This window comes from Petaurus breviceps, unplaced genomic scaffold (assembly GCF_028583685.1).
Source record: "Petaurus breviceps papuanus isolate PSGF00001 unplaced genomic scaffold, PetGlider_PUasm1.0 140, whole genome shotgun sequence".
Classification (NCBI taxonomy): domain Eukaryota; kingdom Metazoa; phylum Chordata; class Mammalia; order Diprotodontia; family Petauridae; genus Petaurus; species Petaurus breviceps.
Window position 1 is genome coordinate 4,219,570 of NW_027185698.1, and position 21,831 is coordinate 4,241,400.

Here is a 21,831-nt window from a genome sequence, read left to right on the forward strand (position 1 = left end):
TTAAATCCCTTCTTAAAGAGCCCTAGTAATAGAGAAGTCACTGGAACCTTTGAAAACCCATTCTACCTTTAGGCAGTTCTAATTATTAGGAATTTTTTTTCTTACATTAAACGCAAATCTTCCTCTCTGTGATGCCTACACTTTTCTTCTAGTTCTGCCCTAAGCAGTCAAGCAAAAATCTGCTCTCTCTCTCATATGTCAGTCTCTAAGATACTTGAAAATAGAGTTCATGTAACCCAAGTATTTTTTTCTTCAGACTAAAAATTCCCACTGTCTTCTACTGAACCTTATATGGCAAGCTTTTAAATCCTGTCACCATCCTCATTACCACCTTTAGGCAAGTTCCAGCTTGATGCTTGCTATCCTTACTAAAATATGAAATCCAGGCCTGAACATAATATTTACACGTACTGCTTGACCTTGACCAGTCCAGAGTATGTCAGTAGTCTTCTGTAGGTGTCTCTACAAAGAACAATTTCATAACGATGTTGTATCATGTGAAAAATAAGTAATAGAATGATGAATTACCTTCCCCTTAGCCTTGAAAAGCTGAGCAAAAGGCTCATTGTCATCTCTGTTGCTTTTCCTTTGGGGTATGAAAATGACAAGAGGAATGTAATATAGGAAGATATAGCAAAGATTTGAACCTACTTTTTGGACTACATTTGGAATTCCCTCTTCTTGACTTGCTGTTATCTTTACGATTTTTTTTTTAAACCTGTTTAGCATGACATTTTAATCTCTCCACAAACTGGCTTCAGTTTGCCTTTCCAGCCTCATTTAATGTTATTCCCCTTTGTGTACTCTGTCTTCTGGTCAACCTGAGTTACTGCCTGTTCTGCCAACTTGATATTTGTCTTTCTCCTGTTTCCATGAATTCGTGCTGGTTATCTCCCATCCCTGGAATATTCATTGTCTTAATCTCAGCATTTTAGAATCTTTGTCTTTCATGGTCCTTCTTAATTGTTGCTTCCTTTGTGAAACCTTCTCCAAAGTATTTTCCCCTCTTTAAATTTATTATTTTCTAAATTTTATCTACCCCCAAACTTTCACCCGTCACATGCTTCCTTGAGTCATACTTAACCATGTGTATATTACAACCTTCCTAGTGGAATGAAAGTTCCTTAAAGATAAGGACTACTTAAAAAAATAAAAACAAAAACATTTTTTTTCCTAGTACCTCTAACAATACTTCACACATTGTAGGTTTAGAAATCAAATATTTCTTGATTCAAATTGGATTTGTAAAATATAATTGGAAAGAAATAGTTGTTTCTCTAAAGGGTCAATTTAAATGGAAAAAAAATTACATAAGTTGAAAAATTGTCTTAATTTACTTTTCATCATTCAGGACAACACAGATCTTTAGGACCAAAAGATTCAAAAGTTCGCAGTCTTAAAATGGATGCCAGCATTTGGAGCAATGAACTCATTGAGGTATGATCCAAAAATATATTTTGACCTGACAAAGGGGAGTGGCAAATGGGACAGGAAATACCAATATTAAGGATATTAGATGAGGGGCATCAAATGGTTCAGTAGCTTTTTGATATAATCTTAACCACATATAAAAACTATCGCTCTTTAATAATAGTACTGAATATAATATGATATGATGTAATACACTATATAAAAGTATATGATTAATATAAATGTACTTTTTAAATGGCAGTATTTTGCAGTATACACGCATATATGTATCTACATATGTTTAAAAAAATCTTTTGTAGTGTTAAGTATTTTTGTAATAAATATGTTCATAGACAGTTCTGGAAGGGGTCTTAGAATCCTTGTTCTAACCCTGCATCTACTCCAACCTCTTCATTTTACATGGAGAAACGGAGGTCTAGAGTGTCTCAGTGCCTTTTCCAAGGTGATAAAATTTGTTCCATCACAAGAACAAGGTAGAACTTGGTTCAGACCTGGGTCCCCTGACTTCCACTTCCGCTTCATCATTCTTCCACTGCCCCAGGTTGACCTGCTTTTTCTTTGAACTTTGAAAAACAACAGCACCGAAGTGGATTTATTTAAGAATTGGGAAGAGCATACATAACCGAATCAGAAGCTAAAATTTACTTTTTTAATAAAAAACAAAGTCTAATATTTTTCTCTTCACAGAATTTCACCATATGAAGGCACCCCAATGGCTCATTGGTCTAACCTGTAGCTAAAAGATAATCTCAGCATTATATCCAGTAGTTGTCTAATGCATGCATTAAAGATCTTAACAATCTTCAGTGAGGGACAACCCACTGATTCTTGAGGCAGACCATTCCACTTTGGGTTTGCTTTTGATTATGAAGAACTTTCTTCTGACATCAAGCTTTAAATTCCCCTCTCTACAGTTTCTACACATAATCTTGCCTTTTGGTGCGAAACAGTACAAGTCAAATTCCTCTTCCAGTTCACAACTTTAAATATAGGTAAAGATAGATATCTCATCCTCCATAAGTCTTTTGTTTTCAAGGCTTGACATTCTCAGTTCCTTAAGCTGATCCTCATATGGTATGAATAACTATTCACCAATGCATGGGCGTCTGCTTTGAACCACTGATTTGCTACTACAAATGCTTCCGTAAATATTTTGGTGTATATAGAAACTTTCTGTTTTCTACTTCCTTAGGGAATGTGCTTAGCAATGAGATTTTTAGGTCAAAGAAAATGGACTTTAGTTACTTTTCTAAGCAAAATCCCAAATTGCAGAAATAATTGGACCAGTTTAGAGTTTCAGTCTTTTTTTAGTGAACCTGTTTTTCCAGAGCCCCTCTAGCATTGACTGTTAGCAGTTTTGTCCATAATTACCAATTTGCTGAATTTGAGGTGAAAGTTTGGTTTTGTTTTGATTTGAATTTATTTATTTGTTTATTTAATTTTTAAATGCTTTATTAACTTCTGATTTGCATCACTCATTTCTGCCAGATTTTGAGTTACAAATTTTCTCCCTCTTTTTCCCCTACCCACTGCCCCAAAATAGCAGTCTCACAGGATACCCCTCCTCCAATTTGCTCTCTCCCATATCTTCTTCCATACCCCCTTCGACTTTTCCAGTAGGGCATGGTGGATCTCTATGCCCCAGTGTCTGTATATCTTATTTCCTAATTACATATAAAGTAGTATTAATAATATATATGTGTGTGTGTGTGTGTGTGTGTGTATACATATATGTATTTTTTTTTTAAACATTTGATTTTAAAACTTTGATTTCCAGATTAATTCCCTTCTTCCCTTGTCACCCATCCTTACTGGGAAGATAAGCAATTCAGTATAGGTTGTACATGTGTAGCTAATGCAAAACATTAACATAGTAGATATATTGTAAAAGACTGACTATATTTCCCTCCCTCCTATCCCACCTCCCACATGTTCTATTCTCTACTTTGATCCCATCCCTTTTCAAAAGTGGGTGCTTCCAAGTTCCTTCCCCCTTCAGCCTGCCCTCCCTTCCATCATCCTCCCTTTCATCCCCTTCCCCCCTACTCTCCTGTAGGGTCAGATACCCTATTTAGTGTGTATTTCATTCCCTCCCCAAGCCAAATTCATTGAGAATAAGGATGACCCATTCCCTTTTTCCGTCCTGTCCTTCCCCTCCATTGTAACCATTTTCCTTTGCCTCTTCTATATGAGATAGTTTACCCCATTCTCTTTCCCCATATCCTGTCATTATATTCCTCTCTCACCTCTTAATTTCCCCTTTTAAGTATCATCCCTTCCTATTAAATTGGTCCTGTGCCCTCTATCTGTGTATACCTGTAGACATATATACACACATTCACATATGTATGCATATGCCCATATACCTTCTGATATAGACATATATATGTATGTGTATATATATATATATGTATGTATGTATGTATACACATTTCTATTCCATTCAACTATTTTCATACTGAGAAAAGTTTCATCAGTTACAATTATCGTTTTTCCATGTAGAAATGTTAATAGTTCAACTTTGATAAGTTCCTTATGATTTCTTTTCCCTGTTTACCTTCTCGTGCTTCTCTTGCTTCTTGTATCTGAATGTCAGATTTTCTATTCAACTCTGGTTTTTTCATCAGGAATACTTGAAAGTCCTCTATTCCACTGAATGACCATATTTTCCCCTGAAACATGATACTCAGTTTTGCTGGGTAGGTGATTCTTGGTTTTAATGCCAGCTCCTTTGCCCTCCGGAATATATTCCAAGCCCTTCAATCCCTCAGTGTAGAAGCTGCTAGATGCTGGGTTATCCTGATTGTGTTTCTACAATATTCAAATTGTTTCTTCCTGACTGCTTATAATATTCTCTTCTTGATCTGGGAATTTTGGGAACCTGGTTATAATATTCCTAGGAATTTCCTTTGGGGATCTTTTTCAGGTCATCAGTGGATTCTTTCAACCTCTATTTTGCCCTCCGGTTCTAAAATATCAGGGCAGTTTTCGTTGAGAATTTCTTGGAGGATGATTTCTAGGTTCTTTCTTTGATCATAGCTTTCAGGTAGTCCAATAATTTTAAAATTATCTCTCCTTTATCTATTTTCCAGGTTAGTGGTTTTTCCCATGCAATATTTCACATTGCCTTCTATTCTTTCATTTGTTTGGATCTGTTTAACAGCATCTTGATTTCTCATAAAGTCATTAGCTTCTGTTTGCTCCAATCTAATTTCTGAAGTAGTGATTCTCCTCAGTGACTTTTTGAGATTGTTTTTCCATCTGGCAAATTTGACTTTTTCAAGCATTCTTCTCCTCATTGCCTTTTTGAGCCTCTTTTACCATTTGTGTTAGTCTGTTTTCTAAGGAGTTATTTTCTTCAATCAGGCTGTTGACTCTCATTTTGTGTTTTCTTGCATCGTTCTCATTTCTCTTTCCAATTTTTCCTCCGCTTCTCTTATCTGCTTCTTAAGGTCCTCTATGGCCTGTAACCAGCTCGTATTTTTCTTTGAAACTTTTGATGCAGGAGTTCTGACTTCACTGTCTTCCTCCTGTTCCATGCTTTGCTCCTTTTTGTCCCCCAAATAGGAGTCTGATGTTGGATTCTTCTGTTTGCTTTGCTTCCTTTGCCTGGTCATGTTGCCACTCAGTTACTTGACTTTTGGGCTTTTTGCCACAGTAGGACTCTGCCACCAGACAGGGGAGCTTTCGTCCCAAACACGGGGGTTTTCTTAGCTGCCAGAGGTATTAGTTGTGTGTCCTCTCTGAAGCCTCCACATGCTCTGGCAAGCTGGTCACACACCCCAGGACCTCCCCCCTAGACAGCAATCCAGATCCAAGCAGTGATTAAAGCAAGAGTGATTACCCCTCAGTCTGGTCACTTGGTTCCCCTACAGTCTGCCAGCCAGGAGCTAAAGCTGCCACATGGCACAGGCCTTGCTGCAGCCCTCAGGGGCTTCTCGCCTTGGGGGCAAAAGCCTCCGTGCTCCCAACTACTGGGTCCCAAAGTCCACACTGCACTGTCCTCTCACTTTGTCCTTATCATCTATGTGTTGATAATTCTGGATCGCCACAGCTGCTGGTGATCTGGAGTCCCTGCAGCCAGTGGCTGGTCAGGCCCACCCTGGGGCTAAAACCTCGGTGTGGGGCTGAGCTTGGCTCCTAGAGCACTGGGCTGGCCGATTCCTGCTGGCCTGCTGGGCTGTCCTCAACAGGAGGTTAGCTTCTTTCTGTCATTTTGTGGGTTTTGTAGCTCCAAAGTTTGTTCAGAGTCCCCTTTTACATGGATTGGAGGTATTGAGAGTTGCCATCTTGACTCTTGAATTTATTTTTTTAAAGATTGAATATTTCTTATTTTTTAAAATTGTTTGCAGTTCTTTTTTGAGAGCTGTTTGTTCATATCATTTAAATACATCTACTGGGGAAATAGCTTTTAGTTTTGTATATTTGTGCTATCTCCCTGTATCTCTTAGATATTAAATCCTTATCAGAGATATGTGACATAAGGATTGTTTTTACTGACAGGTTCAATTCTTGTCTTAGCCACACTGATTTCATTCATTCAAAAAAATTAAGTTCAGCAATCAAAATTATCCATTTACTCTTTTGCTGAGTGCCTCTTTTACTTGGTTTGGTTTTAAGAATTCTTCCCCAGCAGTAGCTGTACCTGATCTGGTTTTCTTCTTTTTCTTTTTTTTTAATGTTGGAAAGTATAATCTTCAAGACCCATTTCTTGGTGAACTGATATTGAATCTTTTAATTAACTATTTTCTTTCCTAGATGTTTACTAAGTAGTACTTTAAAAATATGTTCTGGGATTTTCAAAATAAAAGTTCATTATTCTGAGGTTTGTGGCTTTTGTTCACGTCCCTTTTTTTGAAAATCAGGACGATAGATGTTCTTTCATTATCTAAGGATATATTACATCTGGGCCATATGACTTGACCTAAATGCTTTCCAGTAGCAGGTCAGTTTTTCGAGGTTTGAGAACCATTTCTTTTTTGACTTTGTTATTGCAGTGCCCGCCATAGTAAAATCTTATGGAATTGGATAAATGTATGTGGATCATTAATTATTATCTCATTTCTACCTTGGGTACCAACTTTCTACTAGCCATGTTTGTCCTGTCCTTTGCAGTCCAAATATCCCCTCCTGGGTGTTACACACGTAAGCAGAATGAAAATTCAGCAGCTTCATCTTCTTTTTGGCATTAGCTGCTATCTTTCCATTCACTCTGGACCATGATCTTATTCCTCCTTTAATCTTTTTCCTTTGCCTAAAATAGCTAAATAAAAACCCTTTTTGTTCTTAACTTTTCTCAGTAGTTTCAGCTTATTGTGAATTTTAGCATATCTGATGTTGTTCCTATAGGACTGTGCCACATGTTTGCATTCATGTTTTTTTTTTACCTGCCCTTGTTTTCATCTTTTTGTGTTTTTAAAAATTTCATGTTGGTTGAGAAGGCCCTTGTGCATTCACTGGTCTTTTAAAAGAACTCTTTTTCTTACTTATCCCAACGTTTTCTTTTTGTTTCTTTGGAACTTTGTTGTCATGACCTCCCCACCCCAGCTTGACTGCCCTTGTAGAATTCTAGCCTGACATTTCATACCTATCTTTTCTCTGAATACTTTCAAAATCTACTCTCTCACAATCTAGGGTACGTTTAGGCCATTGATAGCTTTCCTCTGCTTATAAATTCTAAGATGGAATGGTTTACTTTCCCATAAGATTCCCATCATTTCTACTTTGCACCAAATAATTCTTCTCACTTACTAGATCTGGAATAGAATTTTCCACATTCTTTTACTTTCTTTATGATTTGTTATTGGAATTGTTATTAAGACAGTCAAGAAAATATTGGTTGCTATACATTTGCTAGATAGCTCTAACAGGTGTCTGGATTTGTGCCTTTGGAATCATCTGTTTTAACAATCCCTGGGAAGGCAGCACAGTTCTCATACATACTGGGTACTTAATCTGTGTTACTTGGTTGGTTATTATGTCTTGAATACATGCCCAGGAAAGGGGATGACCTCCTTGTTGTAGCCGTAGGTTGATATTTGGCTCATTACCCTCAGCAGCTAGTCACCAGTAACCATTCCTTATCTCCTGTTCCTCCAACTCTTATTGGGTGATATCTCAATCTTGGGTCTATATCATATTTCCTCAGATGGCAAATAATTGTTTCTTCCCTTACAGAGACTATTGTGTGTTCCTTAGCTCCATATGTTCATCAACTTTTCTCTCATTATTAGTACTGTACTTGGCCATTTTTAAAAATCACATTTAAGTATCCCTAATCCTGAGGGACATAAATAAGAGGAAAGTTATATTTGTCTTAATGATTAAATTGTAATCGTTATGATATCTGATAATAAAAATTAGTGTGTTTTTCTTTGAAACAAAATTTTAAACATGGGGAATAATCATGCTGTACTTAAGATTGAATGCCCCTCTACTGGTTAAAGTCTTATTTTATGAGAAAAAAAGGGTGGGTACTTGGATATGTTTATATTCATTTTAGTTAGGAAACTGGTTTTTAACTCTCTCAGCTCATTTAAAAAAAGAAAAAACAACCAGTTCCTGACCCCTCTAGCAAAACTGAAGTCTGTAAAATGATTTTACAGTCACATTTTTCTATGTCTAATATTTTTTATTCCAGCTTTTTATTGTCATTGGAAACAAAAGAGCAAATGACTTTTGGGCTGGAAATCTTCAAAAAGATAAAGAATTACACATTGATGCCCCAGTAGAAGAAAGAAAACTTTTTATTACTCAGAAGTATAAAGAAGGACGGTTCAGAAAAACTCTTTTAGCTTTTCTTACCAAAGAAGAATTAAACAAGGTATGATAAAGCTAATTAGGAAGATGTGACTTTCAAATTTCCCTTAACAGGTGTGTCAGTGGTGAAAGAAAGGAAATAATTTGTAACTTTATCTGGAGAGTATAACTATGAGTTTAATTTCTATTAGGTAACTTCTCTGATGAAATGGCCAACTGTTGTGGTACTTCTTTTATTCAGCATTATAAGAAGGAGCTGTTCTTTATAACTGAACATAACTGTCCAACTCTTCGTGACTCCATTTGGGATTTTCTTGACAGAGATACTGGAGGAAACTGAGGCAAACAGGGTTAACACAAGCTAGTAAGTGTCTGAGGCCAAATTTGAGCTCATGAAGATAAGTCATCCTGACTCCAGGATTGGTGTTCTATCCATTGCGCCCTCTAGGTACTCAACATGTTGAGGTAGAATTGCCCATTTTAAGATACATTTTATCTCATTTTTATCAATACTCATTTCCATCCATTTTATCACATTTTCATCACTGCTCATTTCTGTCTAAAAATATGGGATATATATATATGTGTATATATGTATATATATATATATGTATACACACACCACACACACACAAATATATATATATATATAATTTCTTTTTATTTGAGACAAATAAGGATCACTTCCCCTTCCTCCATTTTCTTCCCATGGAAACAGTCTTAGGCACTTGCAAAACCCTTGGAGGAATGCTCCAATTAACTGTCTCCAGGGACTGCCCAGCCTTCCCCTAGCACCACATGCATATTTTTGTTGTTGCTTCTATTTTTTGCTCTCTTCATGTGTCAAAGGAGTTTTACTCTCCATGAAGATTGTATTTTGGGTGTTTAAAAATTTATTTTGATCATGCTGGGTACAGTATCTCAGAATCTCAGGGAATCTAATATTTCTCAAGATGTTCTGAATATTTTAGATTTTTTGCAGATCACACATTTTCAGGCAGAGATGTACTTATAGCAGTCTAAGGTTAATTAATCCACCCACTACTACTTTTAGCTACTTATGAATTATTTGGAAAAACTAGCAATTTTATATTTTTAATTCCATCAATTTAACTTTTAACCATTAAATTCTTACTGTTTATTAATGAATTTTGAGTATAAATAATAAATAGCAGAATCATATTATATTTACCTTACCAGTCTGCCAGAAGTAGGAGTCCTGGATATATGAAAAATAAATTTATTTATATGAATACATATATAACATATGAAAAATAAATTATTGCTTTTTCTGAACTGTCTTTTGCCTTAGGCTTGTAAAAGAAAGTTGTGCCTTAAAAACTTGTACCTTGAAGCTTCGTGGCAAACCTTAAACTTATAACAGTTCCAAGCATAATTACCAAATGAAAGAATTAGCAAGTCCATAAACAATAATTGTTCTTCAGTTTGTTTGTGGGTTTTTTTTTTTGTGAAAAGTAGAAGTCATTATATGCCAAGTATCTAAAAAGCTAAATTCATTTGTTAATTTTGTTCAATTATCGGCTAACCCCCAAAGTGTTCTCATTCATTAATTTCCAATTCATTTAGTTTATTATTTGCCATTGGAAATATGAGATTCATGTATCATGTTTTAAGCTAAAATGAACTCAGGGTTGTACTGTGGGAATAACAGATTTTTATAACACATGGCAATTAATTTCCAATTACAGTTCACTTTTTATGGGATGCTTAGTTTTATATTATTTGTACAATAGTGTCTCTTTGAACCATGCTGACATCTTTACTTCTACATTGTCGTTCTTTGTCATTATATCTTCATTTCTATTCTTATTTCCTTTGGTGACACCATTCATTTCTGTTGTTACTGTCTTTTATTTTCAGTCTTTACTGTTTTCTACCCATATGGACAGTGTAAAAAAGGGAAATTTGAAATTCCCTCTTCACATTATGTCTTGGGCTTTTTTAAAACTAAAATTCCAGTGATAATATAATTCAAGCAGGAGCAGACTGTGAGACAGGAAGCTATCTTTGTTTAAGCCCATGTTTTGCAGTAGTTTGAGAGATAATGCTGTTCATTTTCACCATAACGGAGGGAAGCAGACAATAATAGAATCATAAGGAAGGAAAAGAAGTCAATTAATTTAGGCCTTCATGGAATTATATCCTTATTCTACTTAAAATGTTTTCAAGTCTCAGAACATTAATCTTATGCATATTTATGGTAAAAAAAAAACAAACAAAAAACCTTTCAAATATATATAGGATATTTGGGGCATTTTCTGTTATTTGAACATTATCATCTTTGATGTGGAGAATTGTGAATTAAAAGCTAACAGTAGCTCTTTTTTGCATATTTAATTTATCTGGGAAAAGAATACGTTTTGTCACTGACAGACATCACAGTTTCATATTTTCGGATCTTTTAATTTATCAAGGATTATATATATAGTAATTATCAACAACAAGCAGTTGTTGCATTTAAGGATAAAAAATTTACATTATTGATTTTGTATGATGAGTCTAAAATGTTCTAGTATATATTTAAATTTTTAATATTGATTAGGCCTTGTGTGCTGCAGTAGTTAAACCGGATGTTCTTGAAACAATGGCGTTATTGTTTAGCGGAGCTGATGTAATGTGTGCAACTGGAGATCCTGTTTACAGCACTCCCTACTTACTAGCCAAGAAAGCTGGACAAAGTCTGCAAATGGAATTTCTCTATCACAATAAGTTCTCAGGTAAATTTTCACTCACCGTTTTTTTTCTTCAGATCTTTAATTCTGTGCATATGTAATTTTAATATAACATTAAAACAAAATTAAGTATTGATATCCATTAGATTGTAAGCTCCTTGAGGGCAGGGAGTACCTTTTGCTTCTTTTTATATGCCCAGACCTCAGCACAGTGGTTTGGGGAGAATTAGTATAAAGAATGACCAAGGTAGTGACCTAGTGAGTAAAGTTACTTGTTCTCACCAAAATTTGATTTTGAAAATAAGAATTCTCAAAGTAGTTATTTCATTTTAGGGAAAAGTTCAAGAAGTAAATTACTTGTTACTATTAATTATGTGAACTATAGATATATAAAAAGTTAATCTAGCACAAATGATTGAATCAACATCAAATTAGATTTTAATTGGAATATGGCCTGAGTACTTGCAAACAGCATGTAGTATAACATACATATTATTTAAAATAAATATTGCATGATATTTATGAAATCTTTGTACTGCATTTGTAATTTTTGGACACAATAAAGGACATTTTTCTCTTTTTCTTTACAGATTTCCCCAAACATGACATTCATTTTGAAAGTGGATTACCTCAAGAATCTTCACATTCCACTTTTCTCTGTGATTTTTTGTATCAAGTTCCGTCTGTGGCTGCTAAACTGTCTACAGAGAAAAAAATGATTGAAGGTATCTTTTCTTTTCTTGTAGTAATGTACTATGTATCTAACTCTACTTCACATTTTATCTGCAAAATGATCGTTTTATATTTAGCTGGGTGGCTTGGTGAGCCTGGAATCAGGAAGGCCTGAGTTCAAATTCAGCATAAGATACATAATCACTATGTGACCTTGACCAAGTCACTTAACCCTCTGCCTGCCTGAGTTCCCTTAATGGTTAAGTAGGGATACTAGCACTTACCTCCCAGGGTTGTTGTGGGGATAAAGTGAGATAATAGTTGTGAAGCCTTAGCACATAGTAGTCACTATATAAACACTTGTTTACTTCCTTGTTTTTTCCTTCTATTCCTCCTAATTTTCAGTTTTGGAAGTGTGTGTGTAGGGATGTTGGTCTGTGATCAAGATGACATTAAATTTTAAAGTCTCGGTGTCATATTAAAACCCCTTGCCTTTTAAACCTCTTCATAATCTAACCCTTTCCTATCTTTCCAGTCTTGTTAATTCTTCTCTGCATGCTCTGCCTTCCAAGGACACTTGCCTTCTTGCCATCCGTCCCTCACAACATTCTTTCTTCTGACTCAGCCCTGGTTTTCTGCCTTTCCCTCATTCCCAAGAATATTCCACTTCCTCATCTCATTGCAAATCCCATATTTCGCAGATGCCCTTTCCCTGGTCTCCATCCTCCTCTCTCTACACCCACACCAACTGCTAACATTTTCCCTCTGACTTTACCTCCCACTTATGCTGTACATTTCTTGCGTGTACATTTTTTTCATTGTCTCTTGCATTAAAATGTGATATACTTATAGGCAGCAGCTATTCCTGCCTCTTTTTGTAGCCTCATCACTTAGTACATGGCCTGGCACATAGTAGGCATTTAATAAATGTTTTCTGACTGATTGACTGACTTTGAATTCCATCCCCATATTACTTGGTGCCTGTTGAAAGTTTGGAGTGGGTGTCCTATAGGCATTTCAAACTTAACATGTCCAAGGCAGACGTTATCTTTTTCCAAGCCCACTCCTTTTCTAAACTTCCCAGCATCAAGGGCACCACCATCCTTCCAGTCACCCAGGTTTACAAACCTGGTGTCATCTACTCTTCCCTCCCACTCCCCCAACTCACAAAATCAGTTTCCACCTCTTGTTGTAGTTCTATCTCCACAGCATCTCAAATGAAATAATCATCGGAAAGTGCTTGACACAGTGCCTACTAAGCACTATATAAATGTAAACTGTTAGCTTTATTATTATTATCTCTCATATTTTTCTACACTCCCACTGCCTTCATCCTCGTTAAGGTCCTCATCTCCTTTTGACTTGATTTTTGGAATAATTGATGTCCCTTCCCCAAGACTCTCCACACTTTAGTCCATCCTTCACACCGCTCCCAAAGTGATTTTCTTTTTTTCTTTTTTTTAAAGCAATTGGGATTAAGTAACTTGCTCAAGGTTGCACGGCCAGTTATTTCTGGGTGTGGTGCTAAGTATCTGAGCCCGGATTCAATCCCCAGGTCATCCCAACTCTGGGGGTGCTCTTACTCGCTGAGCCACCTGGCCGCCCCTAAGCAATTGGGGTTAAGTAACTTGCTCAAGGTTGCACGGCCAGTTGTTTCTGGGTGTGGTGCTAAGTATCTGAGCCCAGATTTGATCCCCAGGTCATCCCGACACTGGGGCCCATGCTCTTACTCGCTGAGCCACCTGGCTGCCCCATCAAAGTGATTTTCTTGAAAGGGCAGATCCAACTTTATCATCCTTCCCTCTCTCCACACCCCATCAGTACCTTTCAGTGACTTAATTGACTTTGCCCTTTACAATCTGTCCCCATCCTACCTTTCCAGCCTTGTTGGCCATATTCCCCATCTCACACTCTCTATTCTAGCCATCCATCCATGCCTTTTTGCCTTTCCTCATACAGCCTTCCCTCTGCCATATCTGTGGCTTTGCATTGACTGTCTCCCATGCCTAGAATACATGTCTTCTTGGAATCAATCCCTGGCTTCCTTCATGACTGCCTTCAAGTTCCTCTCTCTGTGAATACCCTCAAGCCAGTGTGGTATCATGAATAAGGAGCTGGGTTTGGAATTGGAAGATGTGAGTGTAGGTCCTACTTCTGACCCTTATCACCTCTGTGACCCTGAGTAAGTGACTTAGCATTTGAGTGCTCCAGGAAACTCTCAGAAAGTGCTAACCTGCATCAGCAAAGGGCATTTCCTTGCCTAGGCATTGCCAATCAGATCACAGATCCAGTCCTCATCCCTGTTCATGTATGTCTGTGTACTTGGTCTCCACCGTTAGAATGTATCCTCTTTGGAGGGCATGCATGGTCTTTTCATCCCAAAGATCCTACCACTATATCCTTTTACACTGTATACACTTATTAAGTGTTGTTTTATTGAAATGAAATTATTAACCTTTTAAGGAGATAGTGAAAGGGGAAGGGAATAAGCACTTATGTACATACCAGTCCAGTAGATATTTAAGGGCCTATAATGTTCCAGGCACTGTGCTAAATGTTGGTGATAAAATTAATTTTAAAAAAAGACAGGGCTTGCCCTCAAGGAGCTTACAACATAAAGTACAAGGCACTATACTAAGTGCTTTACAAGTATTGTCTCATTTGATCCTCACAACAATCTTGAGAGGTAGGTGCTATTTTAATCACCATTTTACAGTTTTGTAAACCGAGGCAAACAGGTTAAATGACTTGCTCAGGATTACACAACTTGTAAGTGTCAGAGGCCAGATTTGGATTTAGTTCTTTCTGACTCTGGGTCACTTGACTTCTTCAAGGAAATGTGTGAGGTAGGGGGAGAATCATGAGAGCAAAGTTTGATTGAAGCCGAAAGAAGAAACTATTAAGAGGGGAAATCTGGGGAGAAAACATCATTGCAATTTTACTGAATTTGCCGTTGAAGAACATTGACTAATAAGCTTATTAGTATTTAAAAATTGACAGTGGAGGCCAACAAAAGCTAATCTGTATCTCGGTAATAGGGAAACAGTGTTTGAGGAAGTGGATGATGGCCTTTGTGCTGGGTGTAGACAGGAGTCAAGGAGACTTATTAAGAACCTGTCATCTAGGTATAAGGTGATTGAAGACTGGAGTCAGATGGGTCATGTGGGTGGAGAGAAAAGAAAAGAACCGCTCTGGAAAAAATAAATTAGACTTTGAAAATCATGAGCTCATACAAAGGAGAAGGATTCAAAGATTTATTATTTTTTTTCAGTGAGCAAGTATTTATTTCTTACACGGTATGTATATGTGTGTGTGTGTATGTATGTATGTATGTATGTGATATTGTGCTCTGTCCTTTGGGGGATATAAGGAAATATGTGATTCTATTTTGGGGACCTTATGATCGAGTTGTGGAATGTGGGGAAAAATACTACTGTGGAACTATTCAAAATATATTTGAATATATTTGTAAGAAGAAGCAAGTAGGGGGAAAGTGCCAGTTAAAATCCCAGTTTGGGTTGGAGTCATTACCCTTGTGTTGGTAGGAAAAAAGTTCACAATTCTCTGTAGTGGTGAAGTTCACCACTGTGGGAAAGGGGAAAGTGGAGAGCAGGAGAGCTACATAGAAAGAGACAGCTGGCATTTTTAGCTCCTGCCTCCAAATATACTTTTATCAGGGGGGAAAAGTCATAGGAACTGAGGAGAGACTGGGGTGAGGGGCACTGCCATGTCTCTGTCTTCTGGCTTGTTCTTTGTCGGAATCGTGTGCAGGAACCAGATCCTGCTGTGTCACCACGTGTCCCAGCTGAAGACAGCTCGTTTAGATAAGCTGAGCTATCTAGTTAGTTTATTGAAAAAATGGATGGGAGTCTTGACACAGCTGGCTTCAGTGAAAGATGCAAAGCTTCACAGGACAGCTGGAACCTGGCATATATTTCCTGAAGAGAAGAGGAGCTCACAGCAATTTTTTGACCACAAGAAACACTTTTGATATAGATTCAAGTGGCTCTGAGAGACTCTCAGCGTACTTACTCACATCCTGTTTAGGGAGCTGATTTTTTTTTTTTTTTTGGAGCAGAGTTCTTCTTGGGTTTGTTTCAGATTTTCTTTTTTTTGGATATATTTTAGGAACTTATTATATAAGTTATAGGCTTTTATTTTGGTAATGAAGGTATTTCTTTCATAGAAAGAAATGATAGCTCGTTCTTGTATGTTCTCCAGAAGTAAGCGTGGTTTTCTCCCCAAACCTGTTCTTTCCTCTTTAGTTCTTGTTTTTGTTAAATTTTTTTAATGGCTTCACCCTTCACTCAGTTACCACCGTCATGTATTTTTTCTTCTTTTTTCTCCCAAGTGTCCAAGTGCTGTCTCTTCTACCTCTAGCTTCTTTTACTGTTTCCTCCTCCTTTTCTGATTGAGGCTGTGTAACAAGCACAGGATTGGTAGTAAGAGTAATTCAAACCATATTTGAATCTTAGCTTTTTTTTTCTTTATTAGCTAGTCCAAGTGACCTTTGACAGCTATCTCTCTGTGACTCATTTTTCTTTAGAAATGAACCAGGCTCCTTTCAGCATTTCATCCTCTAATTCTTTGATCTATTCTATTGTTACTGCCCTATATAGCCCTGGTCAGTTTCTTCTTGCCTAGACCATTGCCATCATTTCCTCTGCAGCTTCCATGCATATGGTCTTTCCCTACTGTAATTCATCCCTCACTCTGCTACGAGATTCGGCTTCCTAATTTACACACTTGATCACCCTAGTCCCCTACTCAAAAGCCTTTACTTGTCTACTCAGCAAAGCACAGCGTGCTTAGACTGGTCGTCACAGCTCTTTATAACATGACTCAGTGTAAAGTACTCTATAATCAGACTCCATTCTACTTTTCCATGATAGTATTCTCTTTTATTACTCTGTACTTAGTCAAACTAGATCAGTCCTTCACAAAGGCTCATCCTACCCTTTCGTATGTTTGCATGAACTTTCCTCTACAGTGCATACATCTTTACTTTCTCCCCCTTCTTCCTTATTCTTCTGTATTCCACTGAAATCCCACCTAATCTAGAAAAATTTTCTGGATACCCTTAAGAAGAAGGGAATTTCTCCTTTTCCAAACTCTAAATAGAACTTTTTATCTTTTCTATACATAAATCATATTTTGTGTTAAGGGCATATACACACACACACACACACACACACACACACACACATATATATATATATATATATATATATAGAGAGAGAGAGAGAGAGAGAGAGAGAGCAGTTAAGATTATTGGGCTTTAAGAGTCAGGAAGACTCATCTTCCTGGATTCAAATATGACCTCAGACACTTACTAGCTGTGTGACCCTGAACATTTAACCCTGTTTGCCTCAGTTTCCTCATCTGTAGAATGAGCTGGAGAAGGGAATGTCAAACCATTCTAGTATCTTTGCCAAGAAAACTCCAAATGAGTCACAAAGAGTCAGACATGACTGAAATGAATAAACAACAAAATGTATGTATCTGTCATCATCTTGTCTAAATTGTACATTCTTAACGATCACTGTCTAATTTATTTTTGTATCTCTCTCAGCATCTGTTGTTCATTTCAGTCATGTCTGACTCTTCGTGATCCCATGGACCATACTGTCCATGAGGTTTTCTTGGCAAAGATACCAGAGTGGTTTCCATTTCCTTCTCCAGTAGATTAAGGCAAACAGAAGTTAAATGACTTGCCCAAGGTCACACAGCTAGTAAATGTGTGAGGTCAAATTTGAACTTGGGTCTTCTTGTCTCCAGATGTAGTTCTTTATACTCTGAGTCACCTAACTGCTTCCTTTGTCAGCATCTAATGCATTACTGTGTAATATTGAAGGCATTACTAGATATTTACTTGAATGTAGATATTGGACAACAAGAAACAATCAAATAAAGTGATACCTAAAAACAGACTCAAACTTGAGATGTGATCCCTAAAATAAAAAAAAAAATAGAATATGAAGTGGAGGTGAGTTGATCTCATATTCCTGTGCCATTTCCGATGTTAGATAAGAGGGATAAGACAAGGATCCCTTCAGAGTTGGAGATGTGGTGACAAGGATTTTGATGGGAAGTAGAACCTGTTTCCATTGGATGGGAAAATGACTAAAGTTTAATGTTTTTAAGATGTGGAGATATCCAATTGTAGACAACCAAACATCAGCTAGAATCAGTAATTAAACATAAATTTGCCTCATAAAATATCTTTCTCATATGAGGGTGATTAATTTAAGGAATATTCTATCTCTGGACTTAGTAATAATTAGTGAAGTTTTGCTAAGCGCTTAAGACATAAATGGGGTTGATGAAGCTGAATAGCTTTAATTAATAACTACAAACTTTCTGGAAAACATCTTGTTTTTGCTATCACATGAGAGGTGACAGTAAAATAATGACAGTAATTCTCATGCTTGGCTTAGGGAACCTTTCTTCTCTTTCACACTAATCTTATACTCCACTAACGTGCAAGACTTAGAATGTAAATTGTTCTTTTAGTCCTAAGGCCCTTAAACTTTTTATTATTTTTCTTGTAGACCTCTTTGGCAGTCTGGTAAAGCCTATGGAATTCCTCTCAGAATCATGTTCTAAAAATATATTAGGGAGGATTTTATTAACCATACAAACTATATTATGCTGTTAGTGACCAATATATCACTTAATATTTTATTAGGAAATTCATTAGACTGAAATATAGTTAGAATGCTTTTTTAAAGTGTTCAAGTCCCTCCCCCCTTTTTCAGACCATATTTTAATGCTTTACATTTTTATCAGTGCTTTTAGTGGCATGCCCTGCTCATCCTGCCAGCAGCTCACTGGTGACAAACTTGATTGATTTGTATTTTCTTAACTTGATTGTCCCTGTTTATATCTCGTCTTAAGCCAGAAGAGTATTGTCATAGGGAAGGAATAGAAGGGAAAGGAACTGAAGAGCAACGCAATTTATAATTTACATCACAGGAAATTGCATAATAAGGCATTTACAAAGGAGATACTCAGACTTGTAGGAAGGCTTCTAAATTCCCACCAAAGAAACTTAGGGAAAAAATATGAGAGGTTGTGAGTGTTCTCCAAATAAGATGCTTAATGTGCATAAGAATTTCATGATGTTGAAGATAACAGCATTAGATTTTGTAGCATTAAAATGTTCCTCATAGGTGAGATTGTCGTTTAATTGAAGAGGCTTCAGATGCATGATATGAAATACCAAGTCTACCCAATGGAACAAAGTTAATTGTGTACATTTTATTGAGATGAATTTTTGTTGAATACAACATAAAAAATCTGAGCTACTTAAGCTTAAAGCTGTGCTGAGATTTTTGGGAGCCCTTATGTTTGGATTTCTTAACTTTTGGGGTTACTTTTTTTTTAAGCAATTGGGGTTAAGTAACTTGCACAAGGTTACACGGCCAGTTATTTCTGGGTGTGGTGTTAAGGATCTGAGCCCAGATTTGATCCCCAGGTCATCCCGACTCTGGGGCCAGTGCTCTTATTTGCTGTGCTACCTGGCCGCCCCTAAAAGCAGTTTTTTTTTTTTTTAAACAGTCGGGGTTAAGTAACTTGCTAAAGGTTACACGGCCAGTTATCTCTGAGTGTGGTGCTGAGTATCTGAGCACGGGATTCGATCCAGGTCATCCCGACACTGGAACCGGTGCTCTTACTCTCTGAGCCACCTGGCTGCACCTTGGGGTTACCTTTAACTTTTATCTTTATTTCTCTCTGCCAGCTCTGTATCTACCTTCCAACCAGATTTTGTTGCTCCAGTTCTAAAAGGAAAGATGTCCCTTGACTATTGGTTCATCCATCCAATGTCCAGTTTCTCTTTTCCCTCTTGAAAAAGTTGTGTATATGCATGTCTCTATTTCCTTGGCACTATCTTCTTTCTCCTTTTTAGATGGCTTTTTCTCCCACCATCTTATGGGAACTGTTATCGCAAAGATTACCTGTGACCTACTAATTATAAAATTTTGGCTTTTTTTTTTAAGTCTTCTTTCCTGTTAACCTCTGTGCAGTATTTGGTACTGTTGACTACTTTCTTTAACTGAAAACAAGCAAATAGACAGTGTATTTTTCTGCCTCTGGTCCCTTTGCTTGGGAGTAGCCTGTCTTCCTCTTTACCTGTTGAAGTTCTACTCATCCTATAATCCTATTTAAAATGCTTCCTTTGCTAATCGTTACCTTTAGACTTTAGATAAACCCTTGGTTTTATACTTCTCACCTACATTTACTATCTATCATATGGATAACTATGTGCATACTTTATCCTCCAATGAGAGTGTCAGTTTCATGGTTGTTTTAACTTTTATTTCCTCAGCTGCTCTATAATAGAGTAGTGCTTAACTAAGAAACAAACATTTGTTTAATTTTTGAATTTTGTAAATTATATAATTTAATTTTCTATAAAGTGAATATATTCCTTTAAAACCAATGAAGTAAGTTAGTTGATGTTTTTAAAATTGCTTTGATTTGGATAATTTGTTCTTAGAAAGTTAGAACCAGAAGTATCTTTAGGGATCACATAATACAACCCCTTTATTTTATAGATGATAAAACCAATTTTCAGAGATTTCAATGTTTTATACAGTTAGTGATTGAACTGAATACTCTCCCACCCCCCTTCATTGTTTCTTTAACTATCCCAGGCTGCCAAATTGGAACTTTACTTCTATTAATTAAAAAAGGCATAATGATAATACTTGAGGGAATAAAACAGAGGGTGAATATTGTTAAATCCATGAGAACATTTTTGAAAATTCAACCAAATTCTTTTTCTATAGAAGGAACAGATGATAGAATGAATATTAGTGGCTTTTAGAAAGCTATATTGCCTCATTTATGCCCCTGAAGTACCTATGAATATGGTTATAAGCTAGTGAATTTAACCAAATTTAAAATCAACAAAGCAGAATAAAAATAGTTTAACAGCTCTTTTAAAATGCTTTCCTCTTGTCCTTTATGTATGTTGACTTCGATTCTTTGATGCCTTCCATTCCCTCCCTTCCTTCGTTCCTTCCTTCCTTGCTTCCTCCTTTTCTTCCTTTCTTCCTTCCTTCTCTCCTTTCCTTTTTTCCTTCCTTCTTTCCTTCCCTTTTCTTTTCCTTTCTCCATCCTTTCTTCTCTTCCTTCCTTTCCTCTCTCCATCCCTCCTTCCATTCCTTCTTTTAACTTTTCTTTCTAGATGAACTTATTTTAAGATAAAATGCAGTCTTTTGAATAGGCAGCTAGACTTGGAATCAGGCAATATTGATTTTGAATTCTGCCTCACACACTAACTAGCTGTGTCCCAGGATAACTTGCTGAATCTCCAAGTTTTAGTTTAATTATCATCAAAATAGAGGCAAATAATAGTACCTACCTCACAGTGTTGTTGTGAAGATCAAATGGGATAATGTAAGTAAAAGTAAATGTGTATTAGAAAATATGAAGCTCCACATAAATGTTTTATCATCATCACCACTACCCCCGCCACCATCATCATTGCTGTCATCATCATTATTATTATTGCTATTGCCTCCCAGTACATCAGCAGCAGTATTGACCTAACACATAATGCGTCCCTCCATAAAATGACCATTTTCTTATGTGGGTTCCATAAAATTGAGCTGTCATGTGTTGTAGCATTCACTATATAGCAGAACAGAAACTATTTCTTTCTTAAACCAGATTTCTCGGAAAAGATCCCTTTGCAATGTGCGGGATATTTTTATCCAGTCAGCTTGCCACCATTTTGGTAATATGAGTCAACTGTTTACAAAATTGGTTCCAACTAGTGTAGTGTCTTTTGAAGGCTATTGGTGTATAAAATAATATCTCTGCCTCAAATATGTCAAAGGTTCTAAAAAATATAATTTTAGAAACCTCTTTCTTAAAGAAAAAAAAGGCAGACCAATAAAGTGGTTAATTCTAAAGGACAAAGTTCCCTGTGTTTTGTTTTTACCATCCTATCCTGGTGGAGAGTATTCTACCACTGAGCTTGAGAATCAAAGAATTAATCTTCACAAAAGATTTGAGAAAGTAGCTTGGGAAATCTTTTCCTTTAGAAGATTTGTAATGGACCACAAGACCTTCTCCCCTTGTAAAGCCATATAGCATCAAAATGACTGTTGTAAAAAATTGTTTGAAGCTTAAATGCATGTTGTTGTTCAAAGAGTTTGTAGCTGTTTTCAAATTGGTCAGCAAAGTTCTTGGCTTTTGAAGGTTCCTTTAACCTATGATTATAAAGACTGGTCTGTATTTTTTTTTTCAGTATAGTGTTTATGAA

General features: G+C 36.5%; 1 protein-coding gene across 5 annotated transcripts in view; it reads left to right on the forward strand.

Moving 5' to 3' along the window:
• Positions 1–21,831, forward strand: part of ARAP2 (ArfGAP with RhoGAP domain, ankyrin repeat and PH domain 2) — a 251,214-nt gene that overhangs the window by 125,765 nt on the left and 103,618 nt on the right. For 4 of the 5 annotated variants that reach the window (XM_069068703.1, XM_069068712.1, XM_069068721.1 and 1 more), the window contains exons 12-15: positions 1,352–1,437; positions 8,072–8,254; positions 10,754–10,928; positions 11,474–11,608. In XM_069068703.1, coding sequence (XP_068924804.1) covers positions 1,352–1,437; positions 8,072–8,254; positions 10,754–10,928; positions 11,474–11,608 — 579 coding nt within the window. The remainder of the gene's footprint in view (positions 1–1,351; positions 1,438–8,071; positions 8,255–10,753; positions 10,929–11,473; positions 11,609–21,831) is intronic. The other variant, XM_069068731.1, reaches the window with a different exon arrangement.